Raw genomic sequence first — 22,945 nt, forward strand, 5'->3', positions numbered from 1 at the left:
AAATAACTAACCCCTCCACCTCTGCAGACACAGAGCTCCTCTTCTGGCCTGAGTTCAGAAATGAATCCACCTGGCATACTTGTCAGCTCTTGTTTCTCTTTCAGAGTCTTGAGATTTTAGAAAAGCGAGGTTCTGGGTCTAAAACTCCCAAGCCTGAGGTCTGAGTGCATTCAGCAACTCAGCTTCACTTGAGCATTTCTATAGTGAGGGGACTGTAAGGCAGCTACAGGCCGAAGGGTTTTGTGTGTGTGTGTGTGTGTGTGTGTGTGTGTGCGCGCGTGCGGGTGTTTGGCTGCAGATCACAGTGTGTCGGAGGGGTAGGAGGTATTTGGCGGGGGCGGAAACACTCAAGTCCCTCTGGCAACACAAAGCTGGGCCGGAGCCTGTGGATTTGTTTGAGTCTGCTGTCAAACACAGAGCTGGTGGTTACACAGCAACAAGAGCGAGAAAGAGGGAGAGGAGAGGGCGAGCGAGCATGGGGAGGGGTGTCCATAACAGAAAGGGGTGGGGGGTGGGGGGGGATGAAGGCCAAGTGAAAGGGTAATAGGGTGCACTGCAAACTAAAGGGAGATTGGCCCTGACAGGCTGCATGTTCAAGAATGACATCCTCTCAACATCCTTAAAGTACTCTGCAGACACAAAAAAACAAGATGACGCTATGCAATGAACAGGTCAGGATTTGGCACGACCCACGTTGTGAGCTAAAAGAATCACGACGATTCTTCATAAAAGAAAAGCGTAGCAAAGTGAAAACCAAGCTGTATAGCATGTCAAAAAGCTTTAGTGCGGACCCTGAACTGCCATGAAACCAGTGTGATTTAATGTACTCTACTATCTTACTTTCTGCCATTACGCTGTCGTCAACCTGCATTAAAAAGGTCACGCTGCATCAGTGCATCTATCCACTCATTTTCTATACCAGTGGGGGATCCCAATCCCCGAGCAGTGGCCAAGTACTGGGCCATGAAACATTTGCTATGATGAAACTATGTTAATTGGCCAAAAAAGCTGAATGATAATTACATAACTTTATCAGCCATTATAGGCTATTTAGTGGGGATTACCTTGAGCTTGGCGCAATCTGTCTGCACTGCATTTTTCTCATCACTCCCTGTCACACCCCCCGAGAACAATAACATACACAAACACACTGATTTTGAACTAAAGTCTGTCACAGGGCTACTAGAAAAAACATGCCCCATATAATGTAAGATAATGAGAGTCTTAGAGAGTCCCTAACCTGGTATATTCTAACTCATTTCAAGGCGTATTTGTGTGTTGGGAGGATAATTAGAGAGATGTCTGAACCGAAACTGACATGATTTGTGAACAGGTGTGTGAACCTGTGAAAATAACTAAAGACCCTGTGAGACCCCATAACTTCATCTTCCAGTTTGCAAACTGATGACTGACATTGTCGATATAAAAAATGGTCCGTGGCTGGAGCCTAATCCTGTAAACACAGGGCATGAGGCAGGGCAAACCCTGAACAGATTCCCAGTCGGTCACAGGGCTTCTAGAAAAAAACATGCCCCATATAATTTAAGGTAACGAGAGTCTGTTCTGATAACCCTAATATTCATGGGAAAGCAGACAGACCGTGCACGTCCGAAGAACATGTGCCATTTTGTAGTTTCAGCAACCCTTCCTCAAAATAATTATGAATAGGTTTTAATATAAAAAAGGACTAAAACCTAAGTTAAAGTGCCTATAATATAGTTAATATTGAGATAAGATTTCTCCGTATCTGCTGGTAATGACCACATGGCCATATGAACCTGCAATAGTTCTGCAAAATAAAATAAATAAATAAATAAATAAATAAATAAAGTGTGTCTATGATGGAAGAAAATGTGTGATCATACAGTGTGTGTATCACAATCTCTTTTCCTGATCATTAAATGACCCAGATATTTTCGCCACACGTTTCCAGACTCTGTGCAGGAAGTTGATACTTGGTCAGCTACTCAAACATCCAAATATAATAAGAGTTATGTCTACAGGCGGCTGACCTTGGGGGGTTTGAATGGGTAGTCTGGCGTGAAGGCGATGTCCAGGAAGAAGACGCCTCCCTCGTACACGGAGCCTGGGGGTCCCAGGATGGTCGACCTCCACTCATAGATGTTATCTCCTTTGGGGCCAGCGCTAGAAAATTGAAACAAAAGACCTGTTAATATGTTAATCAGCACAGCGCATTGGACCTGGCAGCCTGGTGTTCAAACTGCCGGCGGGCTGACAGAGATTTGGGGAAAAAAAGAGCAGCTCAGGCGGTAAATTCTGGCTTCTGACAAGTTAATGATCGAGATTTGGGGAATGCCGAAGCCGTGGAGGTTTGTGGGTTTCTTTTTTAGTTCAAGGCTATTTTAGTAGGATTTAGATTATTTTTCAAAAAAACTGTGATTGGAAGATTAGATTACCTGCTATTGGGAGTTGAGTTACTGAAGCACACGCACCACACTGACACACACCAGTGAATCCATTTAAACATTTAATCAAGTGTTCAGTAAAAACAAAGATTGAAAGAAAATCTTTCACACAATAAGAAGAGAGATATTAACGACCAACCAGTGTAAAATGATTTCATATTCGAGCCAGTTTTCATTCATGAGAGGAGTATTTATGCTGACGTGGAGGATGGAGGTCACATCTGTTGTATAGGCCTAGTAATTAATGCCATTTCCATATTAAGAACTCCCTCCCCCACTGTTGTTTGTGGTAAGACCCTGAGCTGGCACAGAGCCAAAAGGAGAACGGGACAATGTCCAGATCACAAAGCCCGGGACAATGAACAATCCCTCCGATTTCATGTAATTACCAGGGATGGTGTTTAACGCCAGCCCTTAGCTTTCTGGCAGATGTGCTTACAAATGTGTGTATGCAAACTGCCCGACATACAGGGTTTGCTTTCTCTCAAGGCTGTTGTATTCACTTTTATTCAGACATAAACAAATAATCTCAGACAGAGATTTCCTGTGTAATAACCTCAAAACAGCAAACTGTTAAAAACAGCATCTGGCTCCAAGCATGCCCTTGAAAAACAGATCCTTCTCCATAAATAGAAATAAGACATTTCCTTCCTCCTTCAGTATCAACACTGCACATTTCCACTTATCTACTTTGCCACTCTTTCACACCGCCGCTCTCTTAAGCCTTCTTTAATTAGCTAATTATGATTACTTCTTCTCTGGGGAATTACTTCAAAATCCACTGTCGATAAGGACGTCCCCAATCTGGACTTGTGTTGTTTCAGGCACAAAGAAGAGTGGAAATAAATTAACAAAAGCAAAGAATGTAAAGAGACAAAGCTGTGCATTGTTGGTGTGTAAGAAGGGGACACATACGGAGTACTGGTCTTTGTAAACCTGATACTTAAATTAGTGCTGCAGTAATTGATAACTTCCACCATGCACATGGCGGGGGCTTGCTGTACAAGCTGTCAAATAAGGTGGTAAAGGACATGTTAGTGAGTATTAACAACATTGGTTTCATTCGTTTTGGCAGGCACAAATGATGCTTCATCTATATGACCAGGTTGTGTGTTTCTCTTCCAAACAAACTGTGTTGCATTTTGGTCAGACAGAGAGCGCTATCTGAACCAAGTACAGGAAATGACCTCCAAATACAAGGATTTATAGCCACAGAGACAGATGTTGACATATGATAGCCAGCTGCTACTTGTGCTTGGAAAGCCTGTCATAACAATATAAAGTGAGGGCAAACCGCAGTACAAACTGGTGGTCATATTCAGCCGTTCCTACATTCTTCTGTTGTGTTATTTAACAGAAATTAAATTAGAGCACAGGGATTCAATACTTCCATCAGGCCATGGCTGGAGTTTTGACACAGGGGCCCCCCATCTTATTAACTGGCGCAAATTTCTTTGTAGGTTTAAGACCGACGCAGTTTTCAATTCCCTGTCCAGCGTCTACGTTGTTTAAATAGCAAATGCACCTGCGCCCATGGGCATGCTGGTCTTACAGGGAGGTGTGTTCAGGTGCATTCTTGGCGTATTGCTATCTTGAGGCAGTGGAAAGTGATCGCGCCATTGACCAACAAAAACCTGGTCTAAAGTCAATAACGCAGCATTTCATTGTTATTTTAACAGCACATTAGTAAAATGCGCCTAGGCTTGTGCACAGTGGGCACACACTACGCTTGTTAAACACACACACACACACACGATTAAAAATAAAAATATTACAATGTGGAATAGTATTATGATATGATCTGCTTGTGCGCCTTCACTTCACGCACGAGCAGATCAGTTTCTTCTCCTGAAAATCTCTCATTCCTGCTTAGCAAATCCGCCATCATAATAGCAATGCGCCAAGGTATAAACGCGCCTGGCTTTTAAAGGGAATGGGAGATGACACTCTGACTGATTTATTGCACTTGCATTACCCTTACCCCTTACCTTGCGCCTGGCGCACAGACCCTTTTTTTTCACCGTTAAACAGATAGATAGAATAGATTTCTGTTCAATAAATGACCAACTTGAAGGGATGCCCTTGACTGAAGAAATACAATTTAAAAGGAGTTCTTTAACTAACCGATTAATCTGTCCACATGTAATATTAATAGTATTTATTGTCCCTCTGCAGATAAATGCAAATGGATCTCTTTAGATGCGGTGCCTATCAAATAGCCATAGTTGTGACTACTTTTATGTAATTACTAACTAAAGACTAAAAAAATTTCAGTCGACCGAGATCCCAACTGTCAATTAGTTGACTTTTTTCTATTAGGCCACATCCAGAACAACTGCAGCCCATTTACTTGAATGATACCAGTACAGTGACACAGTCGGGTGTAAGCGCAACAACAAAACACAGGACTAACTTATAAAAGCTGATATTGTGGTGGCCGATCAATTGTGTGCAAGCGCACACTTCTGGTGGATTACTTTCGTCTTGACCAAAGATAAAATAGTTGCCGCTGTGCTAACTTTCTAGAATTGTAAAATCATGTCCCTGAGTACTATAAAACTGTTGTGCATCTGATTCACCTTCCGATTCATGGATCTGTTACTTAACCTCCGTTCAACAAACTCAAACCGCCTCCTTCTCCCCAAGACTAAACTCAGCACCGTGGGTGATCGGGCTTTCTGTTCTTCCGCTCCTCGGATCTGGAATGCCCTCCCCGACCATCTGAGGGCACCTCAAACTATTGAGACTTTTATATAAAAAGTTTTTATCTTAGAGTTTTAACTAACCCTGCAAGTTGTTGCACTATTTGTATTTTATATTGCTTTTATGATCTTAACTGTAGCACTTTGAGATTTGCTCCAAATGTAAAGTGCATTACAAATAAAATATATTATTATTATTAACCTGGACTTCCTGAATTACATTTCATGTCTCACCTTTACCTGAAGCAACACACCCCTCACCAATGCAGCACCTTGCGTGTTCGGTGTGAACGCCCGCTAAGAGGGGCAGTCTCAAAGCAGCAGTACGCTTGAATCTGACAAGCACTCCCACTGCTACCCCCACTACCGATCTGTACATCGGCCAGGTGTACAGATGTGATTTGTGTAGGCAAAAATTAAACCTCTTTCCCAAGCTCTCTTCCCCCCCCCCTTCATTCTTCACAAAATCACTTCTGGCACACGGGTGCAACACTATGAAAGCCTTCCAGGAAAGCTTGTCGAAACCTTTTCACCTTTATTCCCAACATTTGAGTTCACTGAGTATGGCGTCTCTCTCCTGTCTATAGCTATGTTTCCATTCACACGTTTTTATCCGAATTAAGCGATATCAAATGAAAAATGCCTTATGGAAACAGTAAAATTCGATTGAATTACATGAATATCGACTCAAAGAAAATATGTTCGTCTCATCAGATTTTATCTTGATCGATATACGGCTTATGCGAGAAACGCTGATGGAAACGTTATTTGCCGAATAAATAATGAATTGCGATTAAGTTTTAGGTCATTTTATGGTTGCAACCCGCCACAAAATGAAGAAGAAGAAGTTTTAGTTCATTTCCGCCCAGTATTTCCGCTCTGTTTGCACACATGGCGGATGTCAACAAAGACAGAAGGAAGTGGACGAACAAAGAGACGCACTGCCGGGAGTACCGACACAAATGTCCCTTATGATGCAACGATCGTCTACCACAGCCTGTAGTATGATTGATGGCCAGCCCTTTCTATTGACAAAATTCCTGTAGCCTTCAGCAGGGGGTCTAATCGGGACGTGAGTCCCGTCTATTGCGCCATACACTTGTGGCACAAGGTGCGCTCTGGAGTTACGCAGCGAGATATCATGCGCCTCATCCACTCCAGGTAGGTATCTATACCTTCGCATCATCCTCGTTCGTATGGCATTGCACACGACGTAAACACACCGGTGCACGGTGGTTTTGCTGACTCCAAACGTTTCGCCTACCACTCTGTACTCTGCGCATGTAGCCAGTTTGTAGAGCGCAATGGCGATACGCTTCTCGGTTGGAACCGGAGGGCGATAGCTTGCGACATCTGGGGAAAGGGACGGGCCAAAAATCGCGATCCATTTTGTCTAGCAAAACTTTGTTCGCAAATGTTTGCTTGAATGTCGTGCGATTCAGTGCGAAAATGAATGGAAACACCTTAAGATGTCTAAAATCAATTCGATATACCAATTTGATCGCAAAACAGCATGTGACGTCATTACGCACAGGTTTTTATTTCGCTTTGAAGCTGTTGGATGGAAACACACTTTCACCAGCTTTATTTCGCATGAGTTTTTTTTACCGAACTTTAGATAATTCGATTGACAATTGGATGGAAACTTAGCTTGTGACGGCCGGTCTTTCACCCCGTCTTTGAGTTTGGCCGTTCAGAACAGCTATAAACATCTCAGATGTGGTCGATGACGTGTTGTTCAAACTAGTTCATTTCAAGCACATCCTGTTTGGCTTGTAATTAGCCAGTGTGATCCTGACTGATTGACCTAAATTATCAACTGAACTTGTTGTGATCCCTCTCCAACTCTCCAAACATTACTTTCTACATTTCCTGTCAGAACCACATAGACAGCTTATTTCTCTTGCTCTGGGCAATCTCCCCTCTGTACTTACATTTCTGTGCCACATACACCTCAAGGTGACACTTTTCCACACTATTCAAAAGCTTCCCTGACACTATGGTAAAAAAAGAAGACAACCGACTATTCCATTTCCAAACATCTCCATTGAAAGCAGATGCTCAATTCCTTTTGAGGCTGATGAGTTTGTACCCGCGATAATAACTCAGAGATGATGGAAAAATAGAGATGAGCGGGTATGGCAGAGGTCCTCACTCAGCAGCGAGATTGCTGTAGGGGATCTGACAACTGCACAAGGGCTGTGGATAAAGGCTAAGTCAACAGCTCAATGTGCATGCCACCGCTGGCTGTTGCTTGGAGACCTCCTCCCCCCACCGGCTCGGGCGTTCCTGTGGTGCTTTGTTGCAGCTGGTTGAGGGCCAGCTCATTCAGGATCTGACAGTCTTTCGCTTGGCCATTCGTTTTGGGAGAGGGGAGTGGTGAGGAAATCGTCAATCCGCATCAGTGAGTGCATGCATGAGATCCCATTCGCCAGGCTTTAATTAACGCACGCTTAATGACAGGAGTTAAATAGCTGATGATTTCTTGACCCGGGTTAATAGCCGTGTAGAATATTATGCTCTGCAACTGACAGAATCAATTCACAGTAATATTTGGGTAACCAAGACATTATATGAATTTTTATTCTGCAAGAGCAACTTCAAACTAACATTTCTTCAGGGTTCTGACTAGTCATGCACGGCTGCGAAGTCCTCATTGTTGCCTAAAAAATAGCATCATTGAATTAATGGTAAGTCAATGAAGGCGTTAAGAAGAACAACCCACGATAATCTAACACAAAGCCCTAAAACTGAGAGCGACAGTCAGACAAATATTCCGTGTCACTCCTGTCTTTTCTCTCTCTCTCTCTACGGGAAAGCAATCTTCTCTTTAGCAGACAGAGCTGCTCAGCACAAAAACATGACGTTGACTGGTGTAACAGTGATGCTTACGGGCTTTGTTGGAGGCTGCAATAATACTAACCTCGGTGTAAGTAACACGACATCTGCAGTGCCCTGTCAGCCAAATGCCTTGATTCAGTGAGTATTTGGGTCATTTGTTTCAAGGGGTCTGGGATGCATTAGGGTGCGGGTGTCCGTGGGAGTCTTGCCACTGCCCTGTCCTGCGAGATTACACTCATGTAAAACCCACTTTGACAGCTGGGCTTCCTCCTCCACAACAGAGCACCAAAATAGTGTTGAACCACAGATTCACACTGCTCTCTTTCTTTGAGTTTTCTTCCGCTCACAGATCATCTACTTGCAATTATTCCTATTTTTTCTAGAAACAACCGTTCAGATCCTTCACTAAATGTAGCATCAACACCAGCTTGCATCATCACCATGATTCAGTCACAGTGTTTGTGGAACCTGTGAGGGAGCGAGTAATTGCATCCCACACTGACCTCGCTCAGTGCTTCACCTCGACAAAGACTCATCAGTGCACACAAGGCTGAGATAGATTGGACACTTTGAAACCCTGAGACCGCACTGAGAGTAAAGGAGGATTAAGAAAATGGTTTCTTCTTCTTCAAATATAAGGAGCACTTTACCACAGACCTACTTCATCGCTGTTACCTTTCATTCTCAGTTCCTGAAAACTACCCACGCTGTGCCCCATAATCACAGAGTAATAATAATTTCCATATATATTGAATGACCTTTCCTCCTCATGATACAGTGCAGTATGTGAGACCAGGGTGTCCTCTCTGCTCCATGTAATTATCCGCATTGCCTTATTTCATAGTCCGGGCATTCTGCAGATTGGTGCCAATGCAAACGATAACCTTTATCTTGCAGCATGAGAGCTGGGCTAATCTCTGCAAAATCACTAACCAATCTTGTCACCCAGAGCCGATTCCCACAGATATCAGGGCTCAGGTTAAGTTGATGAAAGAGATGTAGTCATGAGATAGGACTGTGCCACTCACAGGTGAATTCATCTACCTTGATTATATTTATGGGCAGAAAAAAAGTTTCTTTTGGAAAATAAATGTCATCTTAGATATCCAAACTGATTTCATTTTGGGAATTTAGCCCACACTCCAGAGCAGATTGCAATGAAAAACCTGAATAAACTTAAGTTCTTACATCAAGAACAAAACTGAAAGTGACAACTATACAATAATGCAAGAGTAAAAAAAACACAGTTGAATGGAAACAGCAGGAACTGGTTTACCTAAAATGGGTCTATGTGGTAGTAATAGAGTCTAACAGAAACTTTCATTTTGACAAACAACATACAGTCATCTCTCTACTGTCACAGAAGCAGCACCAAAGAGTACCCTGGTAAGCCCTCAAAGACTCGTCTTAGTGCCAGACTGTATGCACTGGCAACAGTTAATTCACAGTAGGCTTCATGGTCCACAATTCAAGAATATGCAGAGGATGTTAATTTTTTCACTCATTGTTCAGTTCTATTAAACTAACCGTGTTGTATTAAGTAATCTGTGAAATGTCTGGCCTTATAAGGCAACCACAAAGTAAAACCTCTTTTCTCAGAAAACTGTCGAGAAACATTCACACGCTTTCAAAGAAATGATTTTGCTTTGCAGCGGATACAGATACAGCTTGATTTCAAAACCACAAGAATGTTTGGGTGAATTTAGTTCCTGTGACAAATATCTCCACAGGGTGCTGTAACAGATGCACCTAGGTGAAAGCAGTATTTTAGTAATTATTCTGCGGTAGTATGACTGTTTGGAACATACTGAGCATATGTAAGGAAGTGCTGTACGAGTGGTATGAAGAGTACAAAAACTGGCCCCTGAAGAAATCCACCGTTACCGGCGTGAATCCAAGCCGACCACCGCTGCTCTGTGAAAGGAGAAACTACACACATCTTACAGCCACCTTTCAGGTCTAACGCGGGTGTTTGATACTTTAAGATTAGGTTACATTTAAAAGATCAGATAGCCTAGAACATACACAGGTGAGAAAACAAATCATGCAAATATGTTACTGGGGAAAACAACACTGAACACAGCGATACCACCGAGCACAACACCAGCGTGTTCCCAAAGCAGCCTGTCACACAGCGAGCTGTTTACGGGAGCAGGTAAATAGCTGTCTGAGCCAAGAACTGCACCAAGGGGCTGATAAATAAAACAGGAAAGTAAACACGTAATTGAATGTGAATCAGTATGTTTTGGAGCGTGTGAATACTGCTATGCTCAAATAAAGCCATTATCTGCATTATTTGCCATTCCAGTTTGTTCCCCACAGGCACCTTTTTTCCCTAAAGGCACCTTCATTCAGTTAAGATTGTCTTGTGGCTGCTGCGGATATCAGAAGAGGAACTTTAATGAAGCAATCTTCTTTCCCCCCCGACCGTGAAAGAGTCCCAAGACCAATTACTGTGCAGCTCAACGGCCGAGGTGCCACCTCCTTCCTCTGCTCTCTTGTCTTTATTGTCTCAAATGACATGGCTTGTTTTTTAATCAAGCCTTTTATTGTTCATGTGTACAATGACTACTGCAATTACTGACCGGACGGTTTATCCAGCAACACGGGAAATGGTTGAGTAGGCGGTTGCATGCTTTCCAAGTCAGAGGGAATAGCACCATTTTATTTTCACAGGAGGGCAACCCTGCATGCTGGGCTGAATCAATGTAAACAGCAGTCCGTATTGAATTGAGGAAGTATACAGTACTTCTAAAGAGAGGTTTGAAGAACTGGCCTTTCACTCAGGAAGTTTGCCCTCACTGAGGTTTAAAGTCACATTAACAAAGCTGAAAATAAAGCAGGGGATCTGTTTATTTTCCTCAGCCATTTAACTTTAGCAAGATGCTTCTGAGGTACAACAGAGTTTTCGGTGCTGTAAGCATTTTTCTTCTCCGCATCCGAGCTGCTAGAGGCAGCCGGCGTCTGATGCAGTGCAAATGTTTGCCTCTGGCTAAAAATGAATAATACAGAGCATATATCATTACCATAACACACAGGCTCTGCATAAAGGAGAGTGCACAACATCATGAGTCATAAAAAGATCACTTAACCATCAAAGCATTGCAGTTTACACAGGGTGAAGGATTACACAACAACTAATAGTAGAAAAAAAAGCTTTAGTTCCACAAAATCGATTGAAATTGATGTGGACAGTAGCTTTTTCTAGTATAAAGTGTGTGTGTGTCTTGTCAAGGGGTAATTATAAACATTTGCTTTCAGGGTTTCCTTTAGGATTTGTTTTTAGCAGTGGGGGCAGAACAGCAACCCCCCCCCCCCCAATTTATTACCCTATTCAATATAAAATATATTTGTAATAATACTATTTCTCATCCTGTTTTATTGTACTTGGGCCTAGCCCTTATACCATATCACTGTGCAAATGTACTTAATTTATACCTAGTCCTAGGTCAGGGGTCATGAGGGCCAGAATACAACCAGCATCATCATCAAGAATGAAGATGTGAACATAAAGACTGCGTCATTCACGTGCATATTAAGTAGCCACGTTGGTTTGTTTTGGTCTTGTAATAAATCCATAAATGCTCCAGCAGAGGACGGTTAGTTTAGCCAGCAGTTAAGTTTACAAGAATTTGTCAAAATTTCAAGACTTGAGGCAAACTAAGATAAACAGTTAGACTACAAACCGACAGCTTTTGTTTTAGCTTGTTTGTCAAAATTCGCTATTTAGAGTAGAGTAGAGCCTTGTTTGTGTAAACAGCACGGTGGACAAGAGGACTGCCCAGACAGATCAGATTGAAATATATGACTTCCTACATGTGTATGCCCGTAGACAGGTGAGTGGGTATTGATACGCATTTACTTTTAGGTTTTATTGTAGCCTACTTACAGTAACGAGCGTAGCGGTATCTTTCCCAGTCAGGTGCATGTGCTGCGTGTTGTAACACAGCTCTGCTCTCTGTGTGTGTGTGTGTGTGTGTGTGTGTGTGTGTGTGTGTGTGTGTGTGTGTGTGTGTGTGTGGAGTTAAACTGGACGGGCCCAATAACCTCTGAATAGTTCTACTTGTTGTTAAATTGCAATGTGAGCGACAGGATCATTTAAAAGGCAACCGCAACTATTGTGCGTCTGCCCTATTTCTGATGTGTGGCGTGGCGGAAGAAATTTTGCCATGGCGCACCGCCACAATAAAATCAACATAGAGGAAACACTGTGCTTTACTTGAATAAAACAAGTTAGAATTTGTGCCGACATGCAAATTGGTGTGCAGTCCAGGGTAACACAGGAACACTGCTTCAGGAAAGGAAACTGCCTAAAAACAGATTTGCCTCCGAGACAAAACTGCAGCCTCTTGCAATTTATTAACTGAGTTAGTCAGGAGTATGATGTTAATATTTATAATTTCACAGCCCTGCACCAAAGTCTATTCAGCCATAATTAGAGACTCTCTTCAGACTCCCTCCACAAAAGCACTCTGGGCAGACATTTGGCCCTGTGGCCGAGGGAATGGACTTATTACCAGAATGTCAGTGATTGGAACAAGCTGAGCTGCCAGATCTGCTGTGGAGCCTGATCCTCCGTTGGTCTATTGCCTTGACATAATATTAGCCCTCAGGTTTGCAGGAAGAGAAATGTAACAGGATTTTTAAGCTGCGAGTTAAACAAATCGGCACAGAGAAAAGGGCCTTCCTTTGGGATGTTTTTCACTGATTATTATTCATTTCACCATTTGCAGCATGTTAAGAGTGTTAACTTTTCAACCCCCAAACCGCAAATACTGTATGTCATTAAGACACTTTACACCGTCTTGGCAGGAGTTATGATTTGTGAATTCCGGGGGGAATCTATCAGGTTTGGAGATCTCACACGAGTAATGGGACCTCAAGCAAATGGTTTACTTGTGAGTTACTGTATTTCTTCGCTTGCCAAAAGATTCTTCCATTTGCTTTCATGTCAGATTACCAGTCAGTCACTCTCAATGACTTCAGCTGCTTCTGTGAAACCGGCAGTGTAATGGCCACACTCCACCACAAAATGTCCACACGGCGTGCATCATGCTCGGCTTCCCCACAAACCCATTAATAACATTCTGGACAAGTGTTTGCCTGAAAACTACCTCACAAATGAGGACATTGAGAATTCAATGACACACATGAATCAAGGCAGATTGTGTTTGCTGTCAAACAAGTACGGCAGTGGAAAACATTAAGGATAAATTAAACTCAGGCCGGCGTCAGAGGCAGAGCGTATGTTGCCGTCGCTCTATAGGAGCACATTTGTGTGAGGAGAAAAACGATGAGGGCAGATTGGTTTGATCGGAAAGGAAATTATTTTCAGCAGATGTTTCATAGGTGCACAAGGAGAATGGGGGCCATAACAAATCAGCAAAACCCAGTCTGGCACCGTCCATCTGTATGCTATAATATGCTTCTGCTTTTTTTCAGATAGCATATTTCTTCCTGTCTTATGGTCCTTTTTGAGGGCACTTTATTTATCTTAGATAAAATACATTTAGTGTAAATATTATAAAATCTTAAAGTGCTCATATTATGCTCAGGTTCATAATTGTATTTAGAGGTTGTACCAGAATAGGTTTACATGGTTTAATTTTCAAAAAACACCATATTTTTGTTGTACTGCACATTGCTGTAGCTCCTCTTTTCACCCTGTGTGTTGAGCTCTCTGTTTTAGCTACAGAGTGAGGCATCTCACTTCTGTTCCATCTTTGTTGGGAGTCGCACATGCGCAGTAGCTAGGTAAGGACTACAAGCCAGTCAGAAGCAAGGGGGTAAGCGTCTCCTCACAACCCAAACCTACTATGGCGCCATTTTGATGCTAACAAGCCATCACCCCCCATTAGCATTCCACTGACTGCCATTCATTTTGACGCCACTTTGACAGCAAATAACTTTACATCTGAAGCGTTTAAAAGGCTTTATTTGTCCATTGTTTATTTCTAAAGAAACACGACAATGTATAAAAGGCTCCATTACCTTGTATCTCACGTTATGGTCCCGTAGTAGACGTTTTTGTAAAAATAGGCTAACGATTGTGTCATAACCACGGGACTTACTGTTGCATAGTAGAGGAATTACCGTATAGTACAGGAGAAGCTCGCAGGCAGTTTCGACTTACATTAGCTGTTTAAGTTTAAATACTAATGTTAACTAGCATTTTGGTTAGCAATAATTAGCCTGTGTCCATGTTATCTCCTTACATATACCTACGCTCTCTGTCGCTGTAAGATTGGGAATGATTGAGATTTCTCTTGGCACAGCTACCAGAAGACTTACAACTTTCAGACAGGTTGGTCACGTCACATTTACGTCGTCTCTCTCAGTTGGAGGCTGCGCAGCCGGAACCGGAAAAGGCCTTCACTGGTCTCCGTCCAGAGCAACGGGATCTGTTGGTCCATTCTTATATACTGTCTATGGTGAGAAGCAGAGTATGAGGGAGTGCCACGCTAGCTGCTAGGCGAGCATTATAACGTGTGTTACAAAGTGACGCACGGAAGTAAAGGCTGGACTACAACAGAGCTGTTTGGAGCAGTTTGTGAACAGTGTTTTCTGTTGGAGATTGTAAGTCCCTTTGGGGTGGACTTTGGGCTTTTTCACTTTGTAAACCTATAACGTGCACAAAAAAAGATAAAGGAAAGTGGAAAAAGCATAGCACTTTAATACTTTAAACTGTTCATTTGCTGCCTTTTCCATTGCTGCAGACTAAAAGCCCTGCGTTCACCCCCTCTTTATTTAAAAAAAGTATTCAGTCGTGGTTTACTTTGGTAATTACTTGCTTTTAAAAACTCTCATAGCCTCTCTTTGTTTCCATATAATGCAACAGAAAAACATAAAGTCAATTCTATAACCTTGTTTCCATTTAGTATTTCCTCACTTTATTTCACAAGCATTTTATCACCTCTGAAGGTCGATTTTGCCCAATCTTCCTCATTAGCCTCTGACCCCACCTTGTGCCTATGGAAATGTTTGACATGCTTCAAAACACAAGCGTCTCCAAGTAGAGCCCTTTTTATATATTCTGCTTGGTGAACAAAGCGATTCGAATTCTGAAACGGTGCCTTCACGAAGGTGCTTAGCTTTTGTGGTCAATGGACAAGGCCTTCACTGAAAGGTCAGGAATGCGCCAGCGTCAGACACAGATGGGCGCCTCGAATTCATCAATATTTATGAAAGGCGACGATTATGCAACAAGACATTGATTAGGGTGGCTGATTCACCCGAGGTCAAATGTTGCCGTCATCTAAAAAGCATCCGCTTGTTTTCTTCGTGTTCAATTGACAGCACATTGCAAAGATCCTACCTGCAATAATTCATGCACAACACAGTGATCAGCTAGGAACACCCAGGAGGTATTCCTGCAGCTCATATCCCCCCCCCCTCGCGCCTCCGGTCTACATCCCTTCACCCCCTCATGAATATTAATAACCCTCCCTGCTGTGCTTAATGGTAACGCTGTGACAAATGATGCTGGGTGTGTCGCCGGCACATGATCCCCCAGGGGCATGGCACAAACTAATATGCAGCTATCACAGACACGAAGATGATCCCATCAGCGAGAAGAGAGTTACGGGTCAGAACCTACAGTATTATAGAGAGTCTCATTTCTTGGCGAGTCTTGATGATGATGGAGATACATATTCATGTCAAGGCTTTTAGCCAGCGAGCATGCGATGCAGTGACCAGCTGTGCGTGCGTTTTCGTGAAGAGGCCGTTCCCTGCAGCTTGCATGATGTCATCCTGGGAGTGACAGCTCTGTTTTGGGCATCGTGGGGTCATTACATCACACCAGGAAAATTCAGGGACTGAGGAAGGCTATTTGTTTCAAAGACCAGCCAAATATTACAGCTAACCTTTTTACAATATTATTCTGTCAAGCTTTGGATTTCACCACATACTGAAGCACTGCAAACAGTGTAAGATATTAGTAAAAAAAAAAGAAGAAGCTTTAGTTCCATAAAATCTAAATTTGAAGAGCACATTGTGTGTGATATTGATCACAATTGATGTGGACAGTAGCCTTTTCTAGTACAAAGTGTGTGTGTGTCGTGTTGTTACTTTTCTTACTTGTAGTATAATAACTAACTCGCTCTACATTGCAAGACAAGAACAATGCTGACGCAATAATGCAAAACCCCTTATTAAGCAAGATTCTTGCTTAAAATAAATAAATAAAAAAAAAAATAAAAAAAGAGTCAGATGGAAACATTAAAAAGTTGTTTCGGTTTCAATGTTTCCAAGCAACTCACGGAGCTAACGGTGACATAATGAGCCAGCTATCTACAGCTATAATATCTGCCAGTGACAGTTATTTCAGCTGGCAGAAACGGAGGGCCGCCAGCTAGAAATGAGTAGATACTTTTGTCTGTAATCAAGGCCCCAAAAATTATCAAGAATTTAGAGTGGTAAATCTGCCAACGGCATCAATGTACACTTCTGTGCACTGTGCGAGGACGTCATGCGTGACAGGCATAGCAACAGTAACTAAAGGGGGTGGGGCTTAACGACCAGTCAGTTGGCTTGAATAAAGATCCAATTCTGTGTATTTATTTCTACACGGTTTAAGTGTTCAGTTTGTAATGTCCAAAGCACTACAGGAGCTATTCTGTAATTAAGTTCAGTAAATGACTTACTTGCTACATAAACTCTCTCTCAACCTTATCTACCTCCACCTCAGTTAGTGGTTTCTTACACTCCACGAATGCCTTTTGCCAACGTGACAGAGGAGGGGGGTGAATTTGTTACTCAAAATGCGCCATGGCTTGAGGCTGTGTTGCATTTAATCTATCGGAGCTGCCTCGGGATGAGAAATTGGTATCTCTGCCTCTTCTGTAATGGATAATTCTGTTGTGATTGCTGAACGTCAGTGAACAATAGCAGCTTTAAAAACTCAATCTTTGAATCCAGATGGGTTGACCCCAAAACCTGACATGTACTATTATGTTTTAGGCAGCTGAACATTGTTCTGCCATCACTCCATAGTAGCTGTAATGGGAGTATCTTTTTGGCCATCTGTGAGAAGAAGATCAACACATGAAACTGCACAGTGGTCCAGAACTGCAAGGTACAACACCAGTAGCTTTTATTTTAACAATGTTAATGTGTTTCTGCTTGAAATGTTGGCGTCGGTGGATCAACATTACAAGGAAGGAATAGTAACAGGTCGCAACAGCCGCAGCACCGAGATAGCAAATGCAGCTAAAACAATTCCTGTGATAGAGCAGCAATTGAAATGCACAAATGGAAGTGATAAGTATGGAAATATGAACTGAGAAGCAGAAAGGAGTATTTCTTTTGACAGGAGCCTATCAAATGTGGGAGAGATGGACTGTGATTGGGGCATGAATGTGACAAAGTCGAATGATTCAGTTTAAGAATCACCAACATTGTTCCTGTGGTTTTGGACGGACATTATATTTAAACCAATTCAGCTAAAGCTCAAACTCAAGTATTTTCATAATATTTTAAGTGATTCAATCTAGAAGAAGAAAAAAGCCAAACATTCATTGGTTCCAGCTTCTCAATACATCGTGAGGATTCTCTGATTTTCTGTGTTTTATATCATTGCATTTAATATCTTTGGCTCTTTGGGCTGTTGGTCGGAAAAAACAAGCCTTTTCAGGAATAAAAACAACTTTTATTCATTTATTATTTTCATGTGTGATGTACTCTGTATTCAATGGTTGTATTATTGTTGTTTTTACCTTGTAAAGCACTTTTGGTCAACCCAGTTGTTTTTAAATGTGCTATATAAATAAATTGACTTTGACATCGCTTTGGGCTTTAGGAAAATTGTGCAGAGTAATCAATTGTGAAAATAAATGGTAGTTGCAGCCCTAATGTCAGGCATTTAGTATAACACTTTTCCACAGAGGATGTACTGGGGGAAGAGGTGAGCAAAAAAAAAAGTAAAAAAAGGTGAGCAAAAAAAAAAGCAATTGGACAAATTGTACTAGGTATTTACAGTTTTGTTCACAAGTCCTCTTGCTTGCTTTTACTGGATGTCAACGTGAATTTAAATGTTTATGGCAGTGAGAATTTAGTAACACCAATGAGCGTGTCAAGTTCCTCTTTTAGTGCATCTAATGCAAATTTTATTCCCAGTAAGATTACTACTACATTTGTGAAACTTGCAGGACAGGAAAACACTCTTCCTTTCAGATGCTGCTTCATTTCTATCAATAGGTGTAAAAGCACAAGCTGCCTGTACAATATACTTGAAGTGTGTATGACAGTGAGAATAATTGCCACGTCAAATCCTCTTGGGTTTCAACGTGTTCGTGTTCGTTTGATGCATGACAACTGCCAAGGTGACAAGCGAGCTGTCACAATGCTGAGAGTGAGATAAAGCTTGGAGACAAATTGAAATACTGGCTTGCTTTTCCCAAGTAGTGACATAGCACTAAAGGTATGACAGTTTTCAGTCACACTGTGTGGAAATGTACTTTCTTTTAATAACTTAAGCATTCAAATTACAGACTCTTCATAGCCACAGAAAGCAAGGAAACATCAGTAAGTGTGTGATTTATCAACACAGACGGGTTATTGTAACAACAGTTTGTGATATTAAACCCAGCTGAGGGTTAACACGGTAACCTTAGATGGATGCTAGAAGAAAAAGGCGTGGGCGTTTTATTGGACTTCATCAGCCGACACCTCCTGCCACAGATGTTTCACTAAATTAGATCCTCAACACTTCCGAGGCGTTAAATGATAAATTCTGTTCTCTTAGCACACATCTACACCCAAAGACACGAAGCACAGCTCTCCATTTTGCAGAGAGAAATGCACACAGAGCCCTGAAGGCGGTACTGAAGAGATTGTACATGATACCAAAGGAGACCGCACATTTTAACTAACGTGATAACGCGATGATGGCAAATTCTCTCCGACCAGGACAAAGTGGCGAGGGACTCAGAGGGGCTCCTCAGCCGAGATACAGATGAGGTGACATACATCAACTGGCCCCCCAGCGCAGCGTTAGTTGAATGTGCCGAAGTGAATCTCTTTAACACAACTCTCTGTCTGCCTCCTGAAGGGGGCCAACAGTCTGTGACTCCATTTGTCACAGGGAAAGAAATGAATAACCTTTCAGGCTAACCTGGCCGGGAGCGGGGAGCGTGTGGAATACAAATGACGACACTAGCTCCACCGATTGCGCTCATTCACGCGAGGATGTAAATGGTGCTGTAATCGTTTGCATGAGAAATTTTAAGTTTGATGCGTCTTGACCCCCCCCCCCCCCCCCCGGTATTACTAACACAGGGCTCATCTATTTGGGTGCGTCACAGAAAACACATTATTCGATTTTAGTATCATTTTGGAGTTTACAGAAAGCGAACACACACACACACACGCACACACACGCACACGCACACACACACACACAAGGATTATCTTAAAGAAGCTTAATTGTTTCCCAGGCAACTAGTTCCCCGCTAAGACGATGACTGTGAAATTTCCGCTAGCGATTATTTTACTTTCAAATGACTTACTCGTGTCCTCCAGCTAAATCCTTCATGTGAGGAGGTGTGTGTGTGTGTGTGTGTGTGTGTGTGTGTGGGGTGGGGGGGTTGAAATAGATTAGAGTCCTCGAGGAAAACAACATCTCTTTTAGCCCCCAGTACAATAACAAAACTGGGCTGTGAGCTGGAATGAAAAGGTTAGCTCAATGTTTATCGTTAATGATGGCGGGGTTCTGATGAGACCCAGCAGGGGTGATTAATTCATGCAATAAACAAGGCTGTCTCGGGTGAAGTAATTCCAAATCGCCAGATGAGTCAAACAAAGCTGTTTTCCTTAGTCATTTTAAGCAGGTGCCTATGAACGAATACAGCCAATCTAAAAAATTGTCAGAAAATCAGCATCTCCCACAAGTGTCCTCAATTTTGGCGAGGACTGGCCTCCATTTTCTTTCTTAAATTTGTAGTGGATTCGGGGAGTAATTATTGTGCTGTAATAGACAGCAGCACAATCAACGACAGTGTTGCTTTGTGTTATTTAATCTAATAAAAGCTGCTACATCCCAAAGGCACGCCTTTTGTCATGTCAAGAGAGACTGATGCACATGTGGTGTGCCACTCGCTCGCGACCGTATCTCTTTCCTCAAAAGGACTGGGAGCCGTGGCAGTAGCACACAATAACCATTGTCTGTGGTAAATCCCCAGCAGAGCAGGGGACAGACACACACACACGAGAATCGAAACATGTTTTAAAGTCACCCTGCTGCTCATTTTGCACCATTTCAGTGCAACCATAATACTGTCATCTAAAGAGCTGCGCTTTTAACAGAGGTTGTGGCGTGCATTATGCAGCAACAACAACAACAACGTCAGAATAGGCTACAGATTCTGTAATTCACCTGAGATTACCATCTCAAACAAAACACAAACAACAGCTTTAAGGGAACAAGACAAAAGCGAGTGCATTGCAGCCTGGCCTTTGTTTTTTTTTAAGAGACAAGAAGCATGTTTCTGCCTCTACGTCCATCACTCATTAGAGAGTCAGAGAAATGCTTTGAAAAGAGAACATCTTCTTACCTGCAGTTTGGAGGTGGGTCTAGTGTTATTTCTGCAAGCTCTTTCTGAATCCTGGAAGAGAAGGATTTTATTGTTAAAAGTCTATCTTGGGAGGGCAAATCTCCAGATAATAAAAGCTGAAGCAATGGACAAGTCTGTAGTGAGTGAAGCCAGTGTGTTTCAAGCTTGTGATGAGGTAAATACTGCTTTTAATCCCACCTTTAACCATGTGACCAACAACATAGTATCCAACACTCTCATAGCTGCTGAGAACATCGCACATATTCCCAATATCATTACAGCAGTTGTAAATAACTTAATTTGCTGTCCATGTGAAGGGCCACAGAACTGGGTTTATCATTCCATCCTAAATATAATATAAAAAGATTTAAGTTTTTATGTGATCTTTCTCATTGTAATCAGTCTGCGGTGCAAAAACCAAAATAAATCAGCATGAGGATGAACACGACTGCTTTAAGAATTTCAGATAGCCGTGCAAAATGATTCAGACTGTGAAGGGCAACCGAGTGCAAACGCTTAGGCTAAACTCACGCTAATATAAACACAGTACTTAAGACCACAGTGAAGCCTCTCCATGTTACAGCGCCTTGTTTTGCTGAAGGCCCTCACAAAGACTGCTTTTAAGTGAAGCATAGACGTACAAAAGGGAGATGTTCACAACATCAGTCGCTGTTATAAAAAGATTGAGCAGCCTCAGCCAACCCTTTGCACAACTGGTTGCATAATAATTCTGTCATCGCCTGTTTTTTTTGGGGAATAAGTGCTTAGACTGGTGGAGGTAAGTGTTGGCGGTGTAGGAGACAAGAGCGCTGCAGAGCATGAGGCAAATCTATTCAAACAAACAGGCCGGAATGGGAATATCTCTTTCGAATGACAGCAATGACACTAGATTGCCGAGCTGTGCAAGTTACCTCCTTTCTGTGGGTTTAGTGTCACACTGAATAGCGTGGATGTTTGAAATGACAATGCCTGTGGGACTATAGTCTTTTTATATAACTTCACACCCTCAGGGCACAAGGGGAGAGGCCTTTAATTTAACAAACAACCCCTTTGTAAATGCCACTCTCCATAGCCAGCTTTTTTTTCTCACTTCTTCTTACCTCTTGGCACTAGTTGAAAGTTTAGCAGCGGTTTTACTCGAGATCTTGGTCTCCTTCTTTTTGGGCTGTGCTTGCTCTCGCTCCTGTTCAGGTGGTACCGATTCCCTTTGTTCAATATCTGAGCTTCCCCCGCTGGTGCTGGGGCTGTCGTCCGGTCTTTGCACTTCGCTGGACATCGTGGGCCCTGGAAAGAAATGTCACACAACAACCTGTTAGCAGGGAAAGCAAGTTTCCACTCTGGACAATTGCATGTCAAACTGTGGCATCTCAGCAAAATGGGTAGATTTGAGGGAAGCCACAGCAAGATGGGTTTAATTTAATCAATGTACAGCTGGATGTGGATGACAGTTAAAGCGGAGCAGCGATGTGCAAAGTGAGAGCTAATGAAAAGACATTTGTCAAAGGCTACAGTGCTGTGAATTACAGATGTATGGGTCCCTTGTAAAAAGGAATATAACAAGCCTTTCACCTAATAATCGGTTAGGGGTTATATATTACAGGCTAATTGTTTGGAAGACTTTATGTGAGTAGCTTTACTGGCCTAGATTGATAAAACAGACATACTGCTGCCCTGTGTCATGGTTCTCCCTTCTTTTCTTTTTTTAAACACATAGCTAATGGATGTTATTGTGGTTTTGGGTCAATTATATCACCAAATAAATGAATAAAATAGCTCTTTATATCACTGCAGGCAGAAAGTAACACATCTCATCGGGGACAGATCAGAAAAGACACTTGGAAAGGAAGAGCCCATCCGTGAAGGCGAGCAGTGCCCCGGTTAATTCATACCCCCCTTTACAGACGACAAAGACAGGGCTAAAATAGATATGTTGGCTCTTGAATTGTAATATAAAAACAGACAGATATAAGCTATGTGACATGTAAGAAGTTCATCAAAACGATTTTGTGAAGTGGCGGACAGCTCGCCTTCCCCGGGGGGCGTTTCACGGTAATGATAGGCGGCTAAAATGTACCCGGATCATTTGAGATGCCAGGGTCGATGCGGAGACATTATACTCCCCGAAAATAACACCGGAGACAAGTTCAGATGTTTGTGTGTTATCACACAGCACTTAAATTCTTCAGGTTAACCGGGTAGGTCAACATTTGTGGGGATGAAAAACACAATAGGGGTCGACCGGGGGCGTGAAACCGAGCCGTCCTACAAAAGCGACCATAAACATTATTTGGAGCTCGCTAACGTTAACGTTGCTAACGTTACAAGGCCGTGGGGGAGGAGGCGGAGAGTAGGGTGCCTTACATTACCTTTGAGGGATATTTAAAAGAAGGGAAAAGCAGAACAGGCCCCGGTGTTTTAAAGTCAA

At 42.4% G+C, this 22,945-nt stretch overlaps 1 protein-coding gene across 1 annotated transcript in view; it reads right to left on the reverse strand.

Moving 5' to 3' along the window:
* Nucleotides 1-22,945, reverse strand: part of LOC144519212 (ubiquitin-conjugating enzyme E2 E2) — a 28,727-nt gene that overhangs the window by 5,294 nt on the left and 488 nt on the right. The window contains exons 2-4 of the mRNA XM_078252198.1: nucleotides 21,621-21,804; nucleotides 20,521-20,571; nucleotides 2,013-2,145 (exon numbers count right to left, since the gene is read on the reverse strand). Of these exons, the coding sequence (XP_078108324.1) occupies nucleotides 2,013-2,145; nucleotides 20,521-20,571; nucleotides 21,621-21,796 (360 nt within the window). The 5' untranslated portion in view covers nucleotides 21,797-21,804. The remainder of the gene's footprint in view (nucleotides 1-2,012; nucleotides 2,146-20,520; nucleotides 20,572-21,620; nucleotides 21,805-22,945) is intronic.

Source organism: Sander vitreus, chromosome 6 (assembly GCF_031162955.1).
Source record: "Sander vitreus isolate 19-12246 chromosome 6, sanVit1, whole genome shotgun sequence".
In the NCBI taxonomy this organism is placed as follows: Eukaryota; Metazoa; Chordata; class Actinopteri; order Perciformes; family Percidae; genus Sander; species Sander vitreus.